At 41.6% G+C, this 20,738-nt stretch overlaps 1 protein-coding gene across 1 annotated transcript in view; it reads left to right on the top strand.

Annotated features, from left to right (window-relative positions):
• Positions 1-20,738, top strand: part of TRDN (triadin) — a 151,671-nt gene that overhangs the window by 27,818 nt on the left and 103,115 nt on the right. Inside the window, exons 4-7 of the mRNA XM_033145391.1 lie at positions 4,338-4,475; positions 6,550-6,579; positions 9,354-9,383; positions 20,433-20,492. Coding sequence (XP_033001282.1) covers positions 4,338-4,475; positions 6,550-6,579; positions 9,354-9,383; positions 20,433-20,492 — 258 coding nt within the window. The remainder of the gene's footprint in view (positions 1-4,337; positions 4,476-6,549; positions 6,580-9,353; positions 9,384-20,432; positions 20,493-20,738) is intronic.

Genomic DNA, 20,738 nt, shown 5'->3' with positions numbered 1-20,738 from the left:
TTCATAGCACTTCAAACACAATGCTTGTAAATGAAGTCAATTTGCACACTCAGTGGGAAGTCGTGGAGAAAAAACAAATGTTATGTGTACATTTGCGAATTGGCATTAAATCACATTAAATACTTCAGCTTAAGTACACTGTAACTCAGCTCTGAGAATGGTTGAAAACATACAGTTCAAATGCTGAACCAAAGGGACACCTGGGAATTACACGTAAGCTGCTCTCAGCTCCTTGGGGGGAAGGGTGGTATAAATATAATTAACAGATAGCATTTACGTGCAAATAAACCCTGTCTTCTTCTTCTTTTAAAAAAAGAAAAGTCATTTTAATGCCCTTGAAAACAACATAGGGCCACTGGTCATGCTTGCTGGGGCTGATGGGAGTTGTAGTTCAGCAACAGCGGGGGGGGGGGGAACGCAAAGGTTCCCAACACCTGACATAGTGTGTTGATGATCTCTGCATTCTATCAAAGGTGATGTGTGTGTGTGTGTGTGTAGAACTGGGCAGGCTTTTGTGTATGTGTTTTTTCTTGTTGGATGAAGTACCATATACACAAAAGTGTGCTATGCACATGGTTTCTACAGTTGAATCATAGCTATTGAGATCATTTGCAAATGAAGCCTGACACTGGATTTGGAATTAGTGTGTCAGGTTTGCAACATCAGATACCTATCTTAGAAGGGGTGGGGACTGGCTCCCCTCCTGTTGCATCAGCCATTTTTTGGGTAGCAAAAAGACAATTTATTACTGTGCACCCACAGCAAACACTGTTCTCCAAACATTATTAAATTCATGATGCCATATTTTATTAGAGTACTTGTATGTCATTATCTCTCTCTCTCTCTCTCTCTCTCTCTCATCTATCTATCTATCTGTCCACTTCTTCTTTCAGCATTTTATTTTAACCTTCATTTTCTACCTCTTTCTGTGAAACTTTTATGGTCTTCTTCGAACAACTCACAAATTATGTGGTATAAATTTCAATTTATCTGGTATAATTTGTGACTGCCTTGGCAACCGTGAGGAGCTTATGGTGGTGAGGTGGTGGTACTAGTAGTTGTTGTGAACATTGGGTGTACAATTAACAGCAAAACAGATTTGTATGTGGTTTTCTGAATACTCAGATATCACAATTGTGAAAAAGAAAATGATAACAGAATGTGCATAATCACAGTGCTTAATATTGCTCCTCTGCTGGAAATAAAACCAGACTCTTGCATCTTTAATTTATTACTTGTTATTAAATAGTCTTAATACTAGTAGAAATAATATTTCCATATTGCCCAATATCTAACATTCTTTGGGTGGTGAACAAGAAAAACAATTAAACCATAACTATTAAAACAAGAATAAAACAAACAACACAAAACTAAAATGTGTAAAAATGGCAGCAGCAAGACCTGTGATGTGGAGAAGCCTATCTAGGGAAGGCATTCCAGAAACAACACCTTAAAACCGCCACAAAACAAGACCTTAAATGGTAGGGATAGTCTGAGAAGGACCTTTGCAGATGACCTAAGAGCCCAGGAAGGTGACAGTCTCTTTGAGGTACTCTAGACAAAGCTGTTTAGGAGTTTAAAGAGCAGCACGAGCACCTTGAAATGAGTCTGGAAATGGACTGGCAGGAAGTGTAGGTGGAAAAGCATTAGTTGAATGTTTTTCATCAGCCAGCTACAGTAGCCCAATTTTGATCCAGCTAGAAATTCTGAGCTGTTTTTTAAGGCAATCCCATGTGCAACATATTGCAGCAATAGCTATGCATATGGGGGCATTTTGGCAGGTGTCTCCCCAGAGTATGTCCATGGTGCTACAAATGTAAGAAGAGCCAGTGTGGTGTAGTGGTTAAGAGTGGTGGACTCATAATCTGGTGAACCGGGTTCGCTTCCCCTCTCCTCCACATGCAGCTGCTGGGTGACCTTGGGCTAGTCACACTTCTTTGAAGTCTCTCAGCCCCACTCACCTCACAGAGTGTTTGTTGTGGGGAAGGAAGGGAAAGGTGAATGTTAGCCGCTTTGAGACTCCTTTGGGTAGTGATAAAGCGGGATATCAAATCCAAACTCTAAGAAGAGCTGCAGTTGCTGAAGCCCTATTTTCTATTGCACTTGGTTACCTTGCTTGAGCAGAATAATAATAATAATAATAATAATAATAATAATAATAATAATAATAGGTAAGGCTAAAAACTAGAGGTGGGTATGAAAATTCAACACTCCTGCTTGAATTCTTGAATCAAGGCAGGCACACAACCAACAATGAGCTGCCTCCCCACTTCAGTTCTGCTTTTGCTCCAAGCACTGCATCATCTGCTACCTTGTTCTCCTAACCCAAGGACAAGGAGATGGGAAGAATAACCATGTTGAAATGGGATGAGGTAGCAAGTGATGCAGATACACCCCTCTCCTCCTTCTGATAAGTGATTTTGGCTGTGTCTTCGGCTGTTGGGGCATCATGGAGCTGAACTACAATCCCTGTGATCCCAACCTGTAAATGACTTTGCCTTTATAATTTGCTTGAAAGAGGAGAGGCCCTACAGACTTCACCTTCAAAATCCTTTCCCACCTGCTACCCCAACCCATCACCCCGTCACTTCTCTTCCCTTCAGTGAAACACCACCACCACTTTGGGCAAATAAATGCATAAATTGGGTGATATGAATGCTCCTTTCAAACACTCTGAACTTCCCTCAAAGGTTTTTGAGCACTCAGTGGGCTTGATTGATTTTCAGTGCAGCCCAAGGCTCCTTGTCTTTTCCTATTACAAGCACATTATTAAGAGGGATGAATAAGAGTCTGCATGTACACCTTGATTGCACTGCTTGTGTTAGCAGAAGACAGGTGACCCATTGTCATGGACTGTCTAGATGCAGAGCAGTGGTGAGAAGCACAAGCTGGGGAGCCCTTTAGGGAACCCCCAAGGGAAGAAGGCTCAGAGCCAGGGGATTTGTAGTGGGACGACTGTGAGTGGTCAGAGGGAGAAGAGTGAGCAGACTGGGAGGAGGAGGTTTCAGGAGCAGAAGAGGCAACAGGTTTTAATAAGCAGGAAGAGGTGGTGGCAGAGAGCAGTGCAGACTCAGAAGCTGAGTGTAGGCAGGCTGTGGAAGAAGAAGGGAGTCTTTTCATTCTGCTGCACCCAGCTCTCATCCCTTCTGGTATCCCAGCACACAGAGAGAAATGAAGAGGGTAGAGGAACAAGAGGCAAGAAGGCAAAGCCTAAGGCTGCTGGGGGGAAGGAACCAGGGGAAGAGCCTTAAGGAGCAGAGCGAAGGTGTGGACCTTCAGTCCTCGCAACTGCTTCATTGGGGCAAGACCTCCTGGCAAGAGTTGCTGAGACCATTAGGCCTGAGTTGTGATTTGTTCCCTTGAATGAAGAGTTAACTTCACTGGCCTTGGGTGATTTATTGTTTTATTGCTGACCTACCAACCTGGACACCCAGGATTGTGTATGTATGTATGTATATCTCACACACCATTCCTAGAGTTATTCCCCTTTTGTTTACCACAGTTCTGCCTTCTGCAGGCTCCTCCCTTTGCACAGTTGTATCACAGCTGACTTACAATTCTCTTAATCAGATTTTATTTTTCATTATATTTTATTTTTCATTCTATATGTTTTCTACAGTATTGTAGAAAATACTTGTTACACTGTATAAAATACTGTACATTGTTACACTGGAAGCGTAACAATGGTTTACTCCAGTCTATGCCAGATACATAGACAGGCTGCCTCTAGGCCAAAGCTTTGGTTCTCTGAAGAAGTGCAAATAGAATCCATGTGCCATTTTAATAAACAGCGAATTGGTTCGGGCTGTATCCATCTGTGGAATGGGAAGCAAGAAAGTTTGTTTCCTGGAGGACTGAAGAAGAATATCTGTTAGAAGTTGAGCTGCAATGGCAGAATCACTAATTCAGCAACAAACCAACTGGGTTTAGACTAACGTGACTTCTGATCTTAGCTATCCTGGGGTTATAGGGACTGAGCTGAGGCAGTAAAGTCATCATATGGACTATGGTAACTAAATCATTTGTTAGGGCACTCCACTTTTTAAAGATACTCTCTTCCTGATCCAAAACAGGCTCTGTGGTATCAGGTAGGTAACAATCTGCCTGTGTATTTAGCATATCTGGCCAGGGGCAAATTATTGGTGCCCTTAAATATGCTCACATTTTTGTGGATCACATCTGTTGTCTACAAAAGAAAAGGCACCCACACATTTAGGGTTGCTTCATCAAAGTCAACTATTTAGAGATGTCTTTTTTTTTTTAATTGGAAGGCTATCAGTCTGTCAAATTAATGTGTTTTATTTCCCAAACTTATCTTCTTTCTATTTTGCATTCAGGGCAATCCGTAAACAAGCTCACCACTGATCCACTGAGACTCGTACATGGTGCGGTGGAAGAGACAACAGACTGGGTGTATGGCTTTCTTTCATTATTGACCAACCTCATATTTGAAGATGAAGATGAGAGCGAAAGAGGTATTCTTTAACCAGAGGCATGTTCTGATGTTTTCAAGTGATTGGTTTTGTACAGCTGCATTCTTATCCTGCCGTCCAGTAGGGTCAAGCAAAATAGATAGCTAAGAGGCAAGAATTCATCAAGTGACCACTATAGCCTGACAGGTTGGCCTCTCATTTGAATAGCTCCTGTATGGTATTTAATACTCCAATTATGGGAAGAAGGCCAGAATATAGAATGTTGCCATTATTTTTTTAATTAAAACTCTAGTTGTGCTAGATTATACAAAAACTGGAAAAGTACAATGCAAGCATACAGCCAAAGAATTAACTTCAAAGAACAGTAGCAACTATTCCCAAGTCTTTCTACTTAATTTTGTATACCCTTTGAGCAATGAATGGGCTCTGAATGCATTAGAATTCGAAGACCAACCTCGTATTTGATATTGAGCAGTAGTTGGCATTGTGGCTGGAACTGACAATAGCGGTTGAGTTCTAATGTGCTGCCTGTGGTGTAGGCAATATATACACTGGCTGGAATCCAGGGAAACTGCACAACTAACTCTGCAAGCCCAAAGAGGCTTTTGATTATTTTGTTGCAATGTGACAGGGGCTACTTAAACAGAAGAAGTAAAAAGCTGGTATCTGCTGTCTCCTGTGCACCCCTAATGGAACTCCTTAGCACATAACTAGCACTTTTTAAAACCTTTTTAATTTCACTTTAAAAACTCCTGCAATGCAGGTGGTAAGCATAGCCAGCAACTTGGGCAAAACAATCAAAAGCCTCTGTAGGCTTGTGTTTCTGTTGCTTAGCCAGTAGAACATAAGATTCTTAATCTCAGGGTCATGGGTTCGAGCCCCACATTGGGCAAAAGATTCCTGCATAGCAGGGGGTTGGACTAAATGACCCTCATGGTCCCTTCCAACCCCAGAGTTCTGTGATTCTAGTCATCATTGCTTTGTAGCTTCAGAAAGTACTCTTCAAAAGAAATACAGTTAAAACCCAGCTGGAATTAAAAACCAGGTTCCTCCAAATAAGATTCGTCAGTTTGAAGTAGTACCCAGTTTTCCCCTCCACAAAGCTCTTAGATAAGAATAACATGTGAATACCAACCAGCAGGTCTTTCTGACACTAGAGCCTATTCTGTGGTGTACTTCTGCGGTTCCTCAGTATAATCCTTGACAAACTTGAAATACAATTTTTAATTTTTTGTTTTGTTTTGAATGGGGCTCTGGTCTAATCTCAGAAATTGCTTCTGGGGTAAAGCATACCTTGTGTAAATCATGAAATAAACACAAAGGTAATTCAATAATGCAAACATACTTGCAAAGGGAAACGTGAACATTATATAAAGCCTGTCATAATTTATCAAAACCAAGACAGATAAGAACAATAACTTCAGGGATACTTTTATGATTTTCAGAACTTGACATTATGAACCACTCCTCCTAGAAAATCTAGAATGGGAGATTAAGTTTATCAAGCCCTGAACCTGAAAGAGATCCTATACCTTTTAAGAGTTAGCATGGAATACATTTTTATTTTATTTTTGGTTTTGTTCTACATTCTAAAAAGGATATGGTCTTTTTGGATTATGGTAATTCAAAATTTAGGTGGAAATATGTGATGACTCAATACACGATGACTAGTTCTTGCAGTTTCACATTTCAAGTTATCAAGGCATTAATGTTCTCTTTGGGATTCAAAAATGTAGGGAATTTTGCAGTCCCTTCATCCAACTTCACCCCACCTGAGTTGGGGGAGTGGTACCTTTGGGGGAGCACAAAGAGTGCAATTGGAATAGGAAATTGTGGGAGGCAACTCCAGTGTATGTGACCCACATGGGTATAATGTTCAAACTCCCATTAAGCCTCTCATTATGTGAGAACCAAAAAAGCTACAAACTCCCTGATCTACATATGAAAATAGAAGCATCAGAATAAAAATCTCTCAATCTTTCTATTTTCATTGTCCAACTCATAATGCTTGAGTGCATTTAAATATGCAGATAATCCAGATGGAGTTATATATATATATTGCTAATATATGATTATTCATCTATTCATCTGGTTATTCTATTCTCTCTTGGTTTAGGTGAAGTGGCGCCTTCCTTGAAAATAAAAGGTTGGTTGTGCTCATCTTTATAAAAGGTCACATGCTTTGTTTGATTAGATGGGTATTAGGCAGGAACAATGCAGCTGTATGCTGCCAGCCAGTGCTTATTGCAAATTACATACATCTTTCTACTAATTGAGCATCCTCTCTGTAGATTAAAATCATTTGCATGGCATGCAGGATAGTTTGTTTCTGTGCTGTACACACGGAGTATCAAGCTGGACTGCTGAATGTGAGTGTCAAAGGGATACTGCTTAATGGAGACAATACATGCACACAAGCTACTAAGCTCCAAAGGGTTTGCTACTACTATAGAGTTCATTTTCAGAGCATCCTATGCAATGCTAACCTGCAATAACAACACCTGAATTAGATTGCTCTGTTTGTTTGTCTGTTTTTCTGGCAGAGTTCCCATATCTTTAGCAACCTGGCATTTATAAATTCAAGAGCAGATTCCCTCCACCCCCTTCACTGTATTAGGAAAAAGCATATTGAATTCTGCTGATTTTCCAGCTGTTATAGGCAATAAGCCCCAAAGAAGCAGGGGGGGGGGAAATGAGAGATTGTTTCCCTAAGTCCCTTGAACAAATACACAGACTGACAAGCAAAAGAGCATGGCAGAAATACTTGGGAACTCATTGCTCAAGTAGTCAGGACTTGTTATCTTAACAGAACAGAGGGGAAACTAGAATGAAATGAATACAAACCCACATTTGGATTTGGGAAAGTCTGCCCTTAAAGGTTCCTGATCAGTTTTCGATCAGATTGAACAGCCTCCTATTGGCACCAACAGCCTTGGTCCCTGATATTACAGAACACCTTACTGAGTGCTGAAGAGGGACAATTTAAATGGTACAAGCTTAGCACAAAAATGCCCCAGTGCTATCATTCAAAGCTTATACCTGGCCTTGAGACAGTGCAATATACCAGTGTTCTTCAACCTTGAGTTCCTAGATGTAGTTGGACTTGAGCGCCTACCACCCCTGACCACTGGCTAAACTGGCTGGGGATTATGTGAATTGCAGTAAAAGACCCAAGATAGGGGGATCCAAGATTGAAGAACACAATACAATATACTGAGCAGGTATGGAAAGGAAACATGGTTGCCAGAATCAACAGAGGACACACCTTCTGCTCCTCTTGTTGTTATACAGAAGGAAAATAAGTACAGTGGTACCTCAGGTTACAGACACTTCAGGTTACAAACTCCGCTAATCCAGAAATAACGCTTCAGGTTAAGAACTTTGCTTCAGGATAAGAACAGAAATTGTGCTCTGGCGGCACAGCAGCAGCGGGAGGTCCCATTAGCTAAAGTGGTGCTTCAGGTGAAGAACAGTTTCAGGTTAAGAATGGACCTCCAGAACGAATTAAGTTCTTAACCCGAGGTACCACTGTAGTATCAAGTATAGTTTGCTGTCAGTCCATCAGTCAGTCGGTTTTATTACAGCAAAAGCCAGCAGCACAGAAAATCATAAATCCAAACAGAGAAACAACATCACCAGAGATAAAACAATTACACAAAGGAACTTTACAATGTGTTCTTCAATAAAAGAGATAGTTTGCTGTATGTTTGAATTTTGAATATACACAACCCATTTTTTAGCTGAATGTTGGCAAAGAAATAAACTGTGGGCTTGATCCAGAACTCTACCCATGCTCTACTGGAAGAAAAGGAGGGAGGAATATTCACCAATTCCCCTCTTTCCTCTGCAGCCCACTGGAAACTCCAAACAAACAAACAAACAAAACTACTGTGGGGGTGGGAGACCCTCAAGAACAGCAGGAGCCTCTGCTGGATCTCAGTCCTTCTTCTGTGAATGGAAGGCGAGTCTGGATCTAACCCTATAACACATTGCATAACATAACAAGTGCACTTCTCCTGAAGTACTATGACAAGAAAATATCAGCTTCCTAAAGATCTCCCTCTTACCCAACTATTTAAGGCACAGAAGAGGAGTAATGTAATATATTGAATCTGTTGATCTAAGAGGAAGTGAGAATGAGGTAGGAAGAATCAGCCAACGATGAGAATTCACGTTCAAGTGACGCGTGAGGGTGTAGCAGAGCTAGGGTGGCTCAGCTCCTGCCATCATGAAAACTTCAGACAGGAGAGCTATGATCACAAGGGGAGCCATTCTGATTTCTGCATTTCCCCCTCTAGATGGGAATGTAGAGCTGAGATAGGTGGATAGGGTCTTCATTTATGGTGGGACAGTGGTGAACCTGTGCCCTTCCTCCAGATGTTGCTGGACTACAATTCCCATCCTTGACTGTTTTCCATGCTGACAGGGGCTGATGGGAATTGGAGTTGAACAACAGCTAGCAGGACACAGGTTTCCCATCCCTATTTTATTGTCTGGCCAACTCCTATTACATTTTTGTATATTTTTCTGTGCCCAGGTATTATATCTCTCTATTTCAGAGAGATATGCTTAATGGTAAAAGAGAAAGCATTGGCAATTAGTACCCTGACCCTACATAAGAAGATCCCTTCTAGGTGAAACCAAAGGCTCATCTAGTCTAACACACTGATCTCACAGTAGCCAAGCAAATGCCTGTGGAGAACAATAGCCATCTCCTGCTTGTGTTTCTCAGCTCAGTGTCTCAGATACACAAGGTAGCCACTAATAAATAGCCTCATCCTCTAACCATACAGAAATTGATCCAGTATAATTTATTTTTACATGAACAGCTTATGACTGGAACACAGAAGACCAGTTTATTGAAATATACCTAAACTGCAAACTAACCTTACTTTATGTTTTTCCTCTCTCTCTTTTTAGAAGGAATCCAACCACTGGTCAAAAAGAAAGGTAAGCAAATTTCAAAGCTAGTTTAGTTTCATCTTCTACCATAAAATTTCAGATGTTCACAAAGGAGAGGATCTGTTTCCCAGCCTTATCCCTGCTGAACTGCTTCACTGCCATTGGCAAGAGAGCTACCTTCAGAAAAATAACAGTGGTAGAGTGGATATAACATCTCTGGATAACATGTGAGATTTTGCCTGAGACAGACCAGTTAAAATCCTCCACCCTATTAGGAGCAGAGTTAAAGGGCAGTTGTGACATCATCAACCATTATATCCATTTTTGCATGACCAAGCATTTTAAATAGCAATTCCTAAATTGGCATATTCTGCAAATTTCAAAATGGCTTTATTTAATTTGGCCTATCAGGTGGCAAGGGCAGTAAAAGGGGGGAGGTGACAAGTTGCAGGATGTAGAGGCCAAGAAAATGGGCGAGGAGGCAAAGCCAAATTTTGATGGGCTACCTCTAACTCAGCTACAGTTCATCTCTATGCTTATATTTGAATATACAATGGTGGCTGACTTCAGATGGAAAGGCCACAGCTGGAATAGAGGTGGAGGTGGGAAAGGGCAAGAGAATGAGCTGATGAGGCAGAGAATGGAGCGCCAGTGTGGAGGGGGAGAGGAAGAAGAAGAGGAAGAAGAAGAAGAAGAAAAAGAAGAAGAAGAGTTTGGATTTGATATCCCGCTTTTCACTACCTGAAGGAGTCTCAAAGCGGCTAACATTCTCCTTTCCCTTCCTCCCCCACAACAAACACTCTGTGAGGTGAGTGGGGCTGAGAGACTTCAAAGAAGTGTGACTAGCCCAAGGTCACCCAGCAGCTGCATGTGTGGAGTGGAGACACGAACCCGGTTCCCCAGATTACGAGTCTACCGCTACACCACACTGGCATCCACAAACTCCATCATACAGCCATATTTTCCTACCTGTTCCCATCACTTGGTGTGTGGCTCACTCGTTATAACGTTTAGGAGATAAATGATGTTAGAAAGAACTAGATATAGATCTAGATAAAGTTATGGCCACATGCAGGCTTTGTCTACTGCTTAAAAGCTTGTTACAGTCGCAAGGTATTTATTGTAACTTCTTTTAAATATTGCAGTGTTCTAATACCTATTCTATCAGCCTGCCTAACTTCCTAGGAACTAAGATTCACCCAGCTCAGTGGGAATTGCTTCTGGGTAGCATGCATACTGTAGGGCTGTGCTATAAATAAGGAGATGCCATTTAGACCCTGACACTACTGTCCCAAAGTAAAAATAAATATTGACCAAAGACCTTTTTAAAAATTAAGTGCAATGGATTCATGAAATCCATTATCCATTGGAATCCATTACCCCATTACCATTACTCTTTGAAATCATTAAGATGTAAATGCATGAAGAATAGCAGTCTGTTTCACCGAATGTTAAGGTATAACACTCACCCCACCCCTGCCCACAGCTCTATAATGGTACATTTCCACATATTGTGACACATCAAAATGCTTGGAGGTGAATCTGGAGCTTCCTGCTTGAGCAAAATATCCAGCAATTTCAATAAAAAAGAACTTCAAGACCAGATAACTTTTTTTTTCCAGAGGGTGTTCTGTATCTCCAACATTTTTCATTTCCATAAACCAAGAAACCTAGGCAAAGGACTGGAAATTAACCCTTTCCCAAAACAAGTAGCAAATGTAATTCCTGGAGATGGTTAATGACTGCAAATATCCCTATCCTTGTGGGTCTTTGGACCAAATTGTTGTTGTTGATGATAGTCCTATCCCTAACTTTTGATCTTACTAATGAATGCTAACACCGCTACTTGCAACATCAAAATGCTGCCATTTTGTAGCAGTGCAATCTGGAGATTTGTGGGTTTGCAAGTGAATTTGCAATGTGTGCTGAATCCTGCAATGGGATGCAGGGCAGGGTGGTGAGGAAAAGGGAGTATCAGGGGATTTGTAATGTACTGCCAGTTAGTCTCTTGAGAATCTGTATTTGCTTTCTTGCTTAGAGAAGAGATGGGGAATCCCAGACCTAGAGGTTAAATGTGGTCTGCCAATCCTCTCTATCTGGCCTGTTCTGCTACCCCTCTCGTTAGGTCTGCTCTGTATCATCCTCTAGTGCAGGGGTAGGCAACCTAAGGCCCATGGGCCGGATGCGGCCCAATCGCCTTCTCAATTCAGTCCATGGATCAGTGTGTTTTTACATGAGTAGAATTAGTCCTTTTATTTAAAATGCATCTCTGGGTTATTTGTGGGGCCTGCCTGGTGTTTTTACATGAGTAGAATGTGTGTTTTTATTTAAAATGCATCTCTGGGTTATTTGTGGGGCATAGGAATTCGTTCATTCCCCCCCCCCCCAATATAGTCCAGCCCACCACATGGTCTGAGGGACGGTGGACTGGCCCATGGCTGAAAAAGGTTGCTAGTGATTTTACCTGGCTAGAATGTGTCCTGTGATAATACCCATTGCTTCCCTGGATGGAGAATGGAAAGCGCTGTGTGTCTGACCACACCCACTTTTGCCATCTGGGAGGTTGACCAAGAATAAATATGCCTCTTGAGTTCCCCATCCCTGGATCAGAGTCACACCTCCGGTCTTTTGCTCTGTGAAAAAGTGTCTTTCTCTGTGTGTAAGGCAGGAGATGTTAAATATAATTAATATGTCATTATGACTACTGAGAATGCTTTGCTTTCATAACAAAATCTAATGGTATATGGCCTCTGCACTGTCCCAGGGCCTATGTGTCACACACCTGTAAATCTTAACACCTTGTTGACATTCTGCTGTCCCCTTCCTATCCACCTGCTTAGGACTGAAAACTCTTATTCTCCTTTCACTTCAACAATCTTTAAATAATATTCAGGGGTGGCAGTAACATTTTGGTAATGTTCCTGTTTATGGAAATTGTTTAACTAGCCAACAAAAAATACCAATCCTTATCTAAATCCAAAATCCCTCTTTCAAGCTGCAGAGCCACTTAAAATACAAGCGCTAGAATAGCACAACGCTCTCCTGAAACCTGTGGGGTTTTATAGAGTTTGCCAGTATGGCTGGTGTTGGCACCATTTGGGTAATTAGTTATTCCATTCACTCGTCTCTAAAGAATATCCCAATTTGCATATTTAGTGCTTTCAGAGTTTAGCTGATTTTCTCTTTATATCTCCATATGGCACTGTGCTTCTTTTTGTATGTGAATTGCTTTTACCGTGGACTGCAATGGGGGCTTGCTGCCTCTTAACTACTACTCACCGGAAGGCAATTTTGTGAATCTTCCTGCAAAGCACTTTGTGTTAAAATATATACACTTTTATTTTGGAAGACTGCAGATTGCATAACTGTTTTTGTAGTGCATAACTGTGCATGGGGAGGCTTCCTGAAATCAGTGGCCACCTTTCAGGCATCATAAAAACAACAACACAAAATGAATGTCCTTCATAAATGAATCCAGCATGGATCCATCCGTACCATCGCAGCACATCTAGAGTAAAGGATCACACCTGAGCAAAGAAATTATCATGTTCAGTCAAAGAAAACAGTATGCTTAATTAAAACAGGAGGTGTAGCTTAAATTCCTGTTCTCTTTTTGCACCCTAGGCAAAAAGAGAGCAACATAATGAGATTATGTTACGCAGAATTATTAGATGGGAATTTAAGGAAGGTACAGGGAAGAGAGATGTGGCTGCTTGTGTGAGAACAGAAAGGAAACAGAAGAGCAAAAAGCTTTTACATTGTGTGGAAGCTCAACTATAATGTGGCAAACATCATGAAAATGGAATAAACTGCCCTGTGAATGCAGCCTTGGTAGCAGTCCGCATGGAAGGGTGGAGGTGCTTACCTGACCTTCTGCCACTAGCATCACTGTGCTGTACTGGGAGGGTAACAGGGAGGGATGAGGTGGCAGGGAGGTTGGTGCAGTGCAGATGCGCCAGCAGAGCCAATCCAGTACTTCTGCTGGTGCACTATGCTGACCTCCTTGATGTTTGACCATTCTCTCAGTTGGTAAGTATCCAATGGCAGTGACAGGTCAGGAAAACACCACCACCCTTCCACACTGACTGCTGCTACTGGTGAGACTAATTGCCACTATAACCCACTATTTTCAGCTCCAGTTGAAACATTTGTTTTATGTCACAACATGGTTTGGCTAGCTCTGAATTTAACCATCTCAAATCCATAGGATTTTCTGGGCAAGTAACATTATTGTCACTACACAGGTAGTAGCATACATGAATAAGTTTCTATATAGTTTAGGTAGTTCTGTCCCAATAATTCCCAAAAGAAAAGCTTCTGGGTTTTTTACAAACATTATTTTAAACATCCTTTTCATTTCATTATATATCATTTCCCAGTGAGCTTTAACCTTACTACAAGACCACCACATATGATAAAAAGAACCTTCTTTCTCTTTACATTTCCAACACTTATTTGATTTAGATGTATACATTTTTTGCCAATTTGCTTGGTGTTGGATACCACCGGTATATCATTTTCATATAATTTTCTCTTAGACCGTAACATGCTGTAAATTTTATATCCATGTTCCACAATCCTTCCCATGCTTCCCTGTCTGTATTATGACCAATATCTATTGCCCAGTGTATCAGTGAGGATTTTACTTGCTCATCCTTTGTCTCCCATTCCAATAATATTTTATGCATTTTAGACAGCACTTTTACATTACATTCCAACAGGTCTCTCTCTCCAGTTGTGATATTTGTTCCCCTTTGGGGGATCAAAAGTACTTTCATGCAGTTCTCCCATTTTTGCCTTATTGCCCAACAAAGAAATAATCAAAACTATTATCTCTCAAATCAAAACACCTGCTGCTGTGGAGAAGAAGGGATGTGTTTGACTTGCTGGCACTAATATTTTCATCACTGAGGGCTTCAATAGAGCTACACCCCAGTGGGGAAATCGCTTAAAATTCTCAGCAGTAAAGCCTTAATCCATGATAAATCTGTATTGCTCTCTTCCTGAAAACAAAATAGACTTGTATTTGAATGCATCATAAAATCAGACTATTTCAACTATCTCTTTGGTAAACACAGAGCTGCTGGGTTTTCTAAGACCTGAAAGTGGTTGTTTGCTTCTCAGTGGATCCAAGTAAAGTAATTCGGGGAGGGAAGGATGTACTGTATAATGGTTCCAGGACTGCAATGGAAATATTTTAGAACAGTTAAGATTCTCAGCCATAGTATTTTTGTTTACTGTGGCACACAGAGCAAACAGCTTGATCTTAGCACACTACGTCCAGCACAGCAGTAAGAAGGCATATACTGATCACAAACTAATCATCTGCATGTAAGGGTAACGGTAACGTACCCCTGGACGGTTAAGTCCAGTCAAAGGTGGAGCTCCTCTCACTTTCCCATCATGTCAGTGAGATCTTCTGGAAAGCCAAATGGCCTGATGCAATCCATCATACTGAGTCACATGGAGGATTGTAGCTTGTAGTGGGGACTCTGGATTAGCTGCATGTCAGGCGACCTTTCAAATATTTAGTGTGGCCTTGGGCCTGCCGATTGGAAGGTCGGCAATTCAAATCCCCGCAATGGGGTGAGCTCCTATTGTTCCATCCCAGCTCCTGCCAACCTAGCAGTTCGAAAGCACGTCAAAATGCAAGTAGATAAATAGGTACCGCTGTGACGGGAAGGTAAACGGCATTTCCGTGTGCTGCTCTGGTTTCACCAGAAGCGGCTTAGTCATGCTAGCCACATGACCTGGAAAAACTGTCCGTGGAAGCAAACAAATGCTGGCTCCCTTGCCCAATAAAGCGAGATGAGCACCACAACCCCAGAGTCGTTCACGACTGGACATAACTGTCAGGGGTCCTTTACCTTTAATTTTTTTTTTAAAAAAAAATAACTTATCTGCTTTTCGAATTCCTGTATTGAAATTGCATTGTGTGTTTCTACAGGAAGTTGAGGTGCTCTGTTATTTGTTATGGTTTAAGAGGAAGCTTAGAGTCATAAAAGGCATTTACGTGAATGTTTCATGAATGCAAATCTGCCCACTGTACATCACATTTGACAGGCTTCTTTTATATAGCTATAAACACAAAAAAGTAATTCTGTGTCTTCAAAAGACCAAAATGGCCGCTCACCCCTTTCTTGGGTGAGCAATGGTTGCGGTCCCTCACCCTCAGCTACCAGCTGGCAGCCAGAATACATGTGGTGTGCTGGCCACTTAGGAATTCCCTAGCCAGCCAACAGGGTCACAGGGCGGGACTTCCTGCCAAAAGCTTAAGTTCAAAACGGGCCAATCAGAGGCCCCCCAGTTGGGCCGTGCCAACGCATAAAAGCGATTGTGTGTGTCGCTTTTGGGTGAAGTGGTGCATCGCCCTGTCCTGAACCAGAAGCGTAATCTGGGTACCCTGTTAGAGGGGTCTTGGTGGAAGTCTCTGTCCAGAAGCCAAGTGTGGGGCAGACAGGCCATAGAGTTTCCAGTGGTGACCTTAGGACAGCCACCTCAGTAGATCAGCGTCTTGGGGAAACCATAATCCTTGACACAGCTCTGAAAAAGTATCAGGCCTCCAGCAAGGAGGCTGGGATGAATATACACCCAATGCCGGAGCCAAATTTCGCCTAAATTTTAATGGCCATTTTAATCCAGATCATCGTCTGATTGGGTTATTTTATTGCACCTTTTTTAGTCACTACCTAGGTGAGGGTGGCACCATGACTGGGACCACAAAATTAACCCTGCTTGCCTACACAAACACACTTTGTCTTCATTTTTAGCTATTTCTTTGTTTCTTAAAGATTTTCACCACCACCATTCTTCCACCCATTCTTTCTCAATCTCATCCTTTATTTTTCTTCATCTTCTAAACACATGCTTATTCATCCTCTAGATGCTCCATGCTTTTCATGTGCCCAGTCAACATGCATGTTCACATGCCCTCTATCTCCTGCTCTTTGCTTGCTCTGAATCCAGAATGTACATTGGCTGATTGCCAATGCTTTTTTCATACATAAGTCAGCAGAAGTTGACTTTTTATGCCAAGTACATGAGTGTTGCGTTGCAGCTTGTGTTCCTTCACTATCCATTTGTTAAACACCCCTGAAGATGTTGGAAAGACTAAACTGGAAGACCGAGGGGACAAGAACAGTGATGGCAACCAAGGTGGTTCAGAACCTTCACCCCCGTATGGTCCCCCTTCATCGCACACACTGCCCAACAAGACAATGACAAAAATCTACCGACAGCATACAAATCAATATGGCTAACCTGATCCAAAACACCCACCCACCCCACTCACACAGGAAACCAAAGACCACCACAGCCAACCACAAATGAACAATCAAACCCTACGCCAATTGTGACCTCTCACTGCCAAAGAAACACAAGCAAACAACAGAGAACCAACACAAGCGACGCTGATACCAAATCCTACATATATTAAGGAAAATAGAAACATCATCTCCCCACCCCACCCTCCCACCCATCCCACCCACTTCCTCCCCCCCTCTCTCCCTAATGTCTCAACAACTAAAATTGATCTGTAAAAATGTTTTATGGGAAAATACGAGAGACATTACACACACTTTGTAAACCAAGAAAATCTTAAAAAAAAGAAGAAGGCAGCAGCAAAATGTCTACAGGACAGGTGAATGGGGTCTTGGATGTCAGAGGCAATATCTGATGTCCTTTTCTAATTTGAATGGTTGGCAGACATCAGTATGGGACTGTTAGCATCCTGAATTGACAGAAAATAGGACTTCAAAGCAGCAAGCATAGAGATAAACCCTTGTTAATCTGTGGTTAAAACTACAAAAGGATCAAGCTAATTAGATTGCTAAAGATGTTATTTCCCACTCACTGAGCCCAACACTTTTGCAGTCAGAGGAGAGGAACAATGGTTAGCTAAAATTATTCTGATCACTGCTTGCCAAACTACTTCTATAATATAGGCTTTTTTCTTTCTGCCTTTTCCTGTATTGGTATATGCATTTGGCATGAAGGAATAAAGACAGACATATTGCTGTTGGAATTCACCCCCAAATGTTTAAATATGAGCTTTAAAATTAAATAGTTCATGTTATATTGGTGCAGGAGCTGATCAATGTAAGATTATATTTCATCATTTGAAATCAAACTCTAATCTTCCAGGATTTTGTATCGCAAAAACTGGAATAACCCAAGCAAAGTTTGTACTTTTGAGTCCCATTGATCTCAATACAAAATAAAATAAAAAATTCTTTCCAGTAGCACCTTAGAGACCAACTAAGTTTGTTCTTGGTATGAGCTTTTGTGTGCATGCACACTTCACGGCTACCCACCTGTAATTGATCTCAATGGGAGAGTTATTAATTAATTGATTGAATGACAGAATTTGCATGCTGCCCTATATCCATAGATCTCAGGTGCTTTTATGTAGTTGAAATTCAACTGTCACTTGGAGGAACTTTACTGTGGCTCAGTTCACGCAACACAGTGAAACATAATTAATGGTTTACCATGAATGCACCAAGCTGGGGAGAAGCAAACCATGCATTGTAACTAATTCTGTCCATGTGTGAGCAGAACAAACTTCTTGTGCAACAGAACTTCACCTTCCTCCCCTTCTGCCCCCTACAGCCACCACATGCTCTTAAAAGCTGTTCTGGAGCATTGGGTGGCACTTTGGAGAAGATCTGGTAGCACATGGGGTCTACAAGGGGAAGGAGAAGAATGTATGGTTTTGTTGCACAAGTGGAAGTTTGCCAGTGCAATTTTGGATCCTACATTATGTTCATATTACAACTGAATCTGAGATTATGTTTGGTTTGAGTCCAACAAATCATGATCAGAAAGCTAAAAAACAACAACAACAACCCAAACATTGGCCCAATAATTGTTTATTGGGAGTGAAACAAACCCAAGCCAGGAGAGCATTATGGAAAGAAGTAAGACCCATTTGCTCATGTACGGCAAGTCACAATTTATGTCTTGCTGTGGCATGTGGATGAGATTAGTGCTGAACTTTGGCTGAACCATACTTTTTGTGTGATTATACACGAAACATAATAATTAAGTAAAAACTATATCTATATATCTAGTTTGCACACAAGCATTTTCTTGCTATTGTGGTTTAAGCCTGGACAATAATGCAGGGAGAATAGTCAGTCTGAATAAATACCACAGTGTATATATGGAAAACAATTTCATATCATAATCTGTAAAATCTGTGCCGTGGCTTGGGAATTCCAAATGGAGCAGTGCAAGGCTATGCTGATCTGCTAAACTTTTATAGAAACATATCTCCTCAATATTTTAAAATTGTAGTTGAACAGGTTATTGACTTTTCATCTTAGAGAATATAAAATAATTATTTGCCTACAGGCGATGTGTATCTTTCTATTATCAGAAAAGGTGATATCCACAATCAAGGAAATAAAATACTAAACTGCTGTGAAACCAGCAGTGCAGAAAGAAAGCTGTGGATTCCCCCCCCTCCAGATTTCCTTGGTAGCTAATGAAAATTTAGCAATGAAATACTTCTTTAAAAATACATACTCTCTCACAATAATTTAATAAACTGTACTGTCATCTTATAGAGAATCAGGATGGTTGCCTTGGTGACTGAGATTATCGTTGCTGCTGCTGGATTCTGTCAGTTTTCTAAACATGAATTCATAATATTTAGGATTTATTAACAATATGCCTCTCTGATGGAGATAAATTGCATCCTTTCATCTGGCCATGCAAGTCTTCTATGAGACTACAACTGCTTTGGCAACTCAGCAAAAATGATATGATGTGATTAGCAGAAAATTAAAGCTATTTGTCATAGAGAATAAAGCAGATGCTGTTTAAAAAAGGCACTGAAATGCAGCTGATGGGGGGGTGTGTGATTTCTTTCCTCCCCTCTCTTAAATGTTACAAGTTCTTTAGGGATGCTGTTTTTCAGCTATAAAACTGACCCCACTGAGTAGCAGTCAGGTTGTATCAGGAACCCAAATGTGGTAGTGGGTTTAAATCAGTACCTCCCCAAGAACATCAGGACTCTTAGGAGTGGCGAAGGAATTTGTGAACATGGCCCCATAAAAATGGCAGTCACTTACAATGGAGTCTGTTCTACATGCATAGCCCTGGATATAAAAACAACAGGGATCTCCAAAGAGGCTGCACCTGAAAAATGTCTGGTGGGAAGCAAAGAGCAACTCGCTGCTAAAGACTCGTGAGGCAAGAGGTCTTGCTCAGTTGCACTAACACACAATTTCATCCTTGCACCATTTTGCAAATTTAAAGGAAGGAATGAAACAATGAATTCATTGAAAATATGTATTATATTATTTGTTTACTGGGTGTGTGAGAGAGATGGCAGTGTGCAGAGGCGGAGCTAGATAAATAGATACTTTATTGTCATTGTACATAGTACAACAGCTGGGGCGGGGCTAGCTGCATGCATCCCAGGGGGGCTAGCCGCATGTGTCCCAGGGGGGCTAGCCCAACTCTCCCCCAGCTCCCGAGCTGTCAAAACGAAGGGAAAAGACCACCAGCAAAGCGGTTTAGCTCCCCCCTTCCCCCGACAGCTCAGGACTCTAGCCTGAGCCATCGGGGGAAAGAGGGAGCTGTGCCGCTTTGCCGGAGGTCTTCCCCCTTGTTTTGACAGCTCGGGAGTCGAGATAGGCTTGGGAGTCGTGGGCGGGTGGTGCGTCAAATGTCACCCCCTCTCAGGATGACACTTGGGGCGCACCATCCCCACCGCACCCCCTTTCTCTGCTACTGGCAGTGTGGTGTGTGGATGCGCCAGTCAGAGCATTGGATTGGCTCTGAGAAACATCTGTGCATCCTCTACCTTTCCGCTGCCTTGCCCTTCCCTGTCCTAGTAAGTGGATTTGCCCCTTCCCCTTCCTTGTTAGCTCGACCCTACAGAGTGAGCCACTACTGCCGCCCCCATGGAATAAATACTGGATTTTGAAAACAGCAACACTATCAAGAACATATATATATTCTATTTCAATATTTCAAATGCTTCATTTCTAAGCTAGGTAACTTTGATGTGTTTTTGACGTATTTTCTCCACTGCCTTCCTGCGACAATAGTATCTCTTTCAATAACTAAGTGATGTTTTGCTTCCAGAAATCCACATAGATAAGTCTGAAAAACCAGAGAAAACTGAAAAGAAGCCACCACCCAAAGGTAATAATTTCTATTTAAATTATTGTGGGTATGTTCTGTATGTTTTCCTCCCTTTTTTCTGTTTCCAGTGCATTTCCGAGTGCAATTAAAGGTGCTGGATATTACCAATAAAGTTCTAAACTGGGCTTCAAGTAACCAGGCTACCTGGAGGACCACATCCTCTTCTGTGAATCTGCCCATCCTTAATGATAGGCAGTTGTTGAGCCCTTTGTGTGTGCAACCTGAGTCAAGACTATTTGCATCGTA

This window comes from Lacerta agilis, chromosome 3, assembly GCF_009819535.1.
Source record: "Lacerta agilis isolate rLacAgi1 chromosome 3, rLacAgi1.pri, whole genome shotgun sequence".
NCBI classification, from domain to species: Eukaryota; Metazoa; Chordata; class Lepidosauria; order Squamata; family Lacertidae; genus Lacerta; species Lacerta agilis.
Note: the sequence above shows the minus strand (reverse complement) of the source record. Positions and strands in the feature narration are given on the sequence as shown.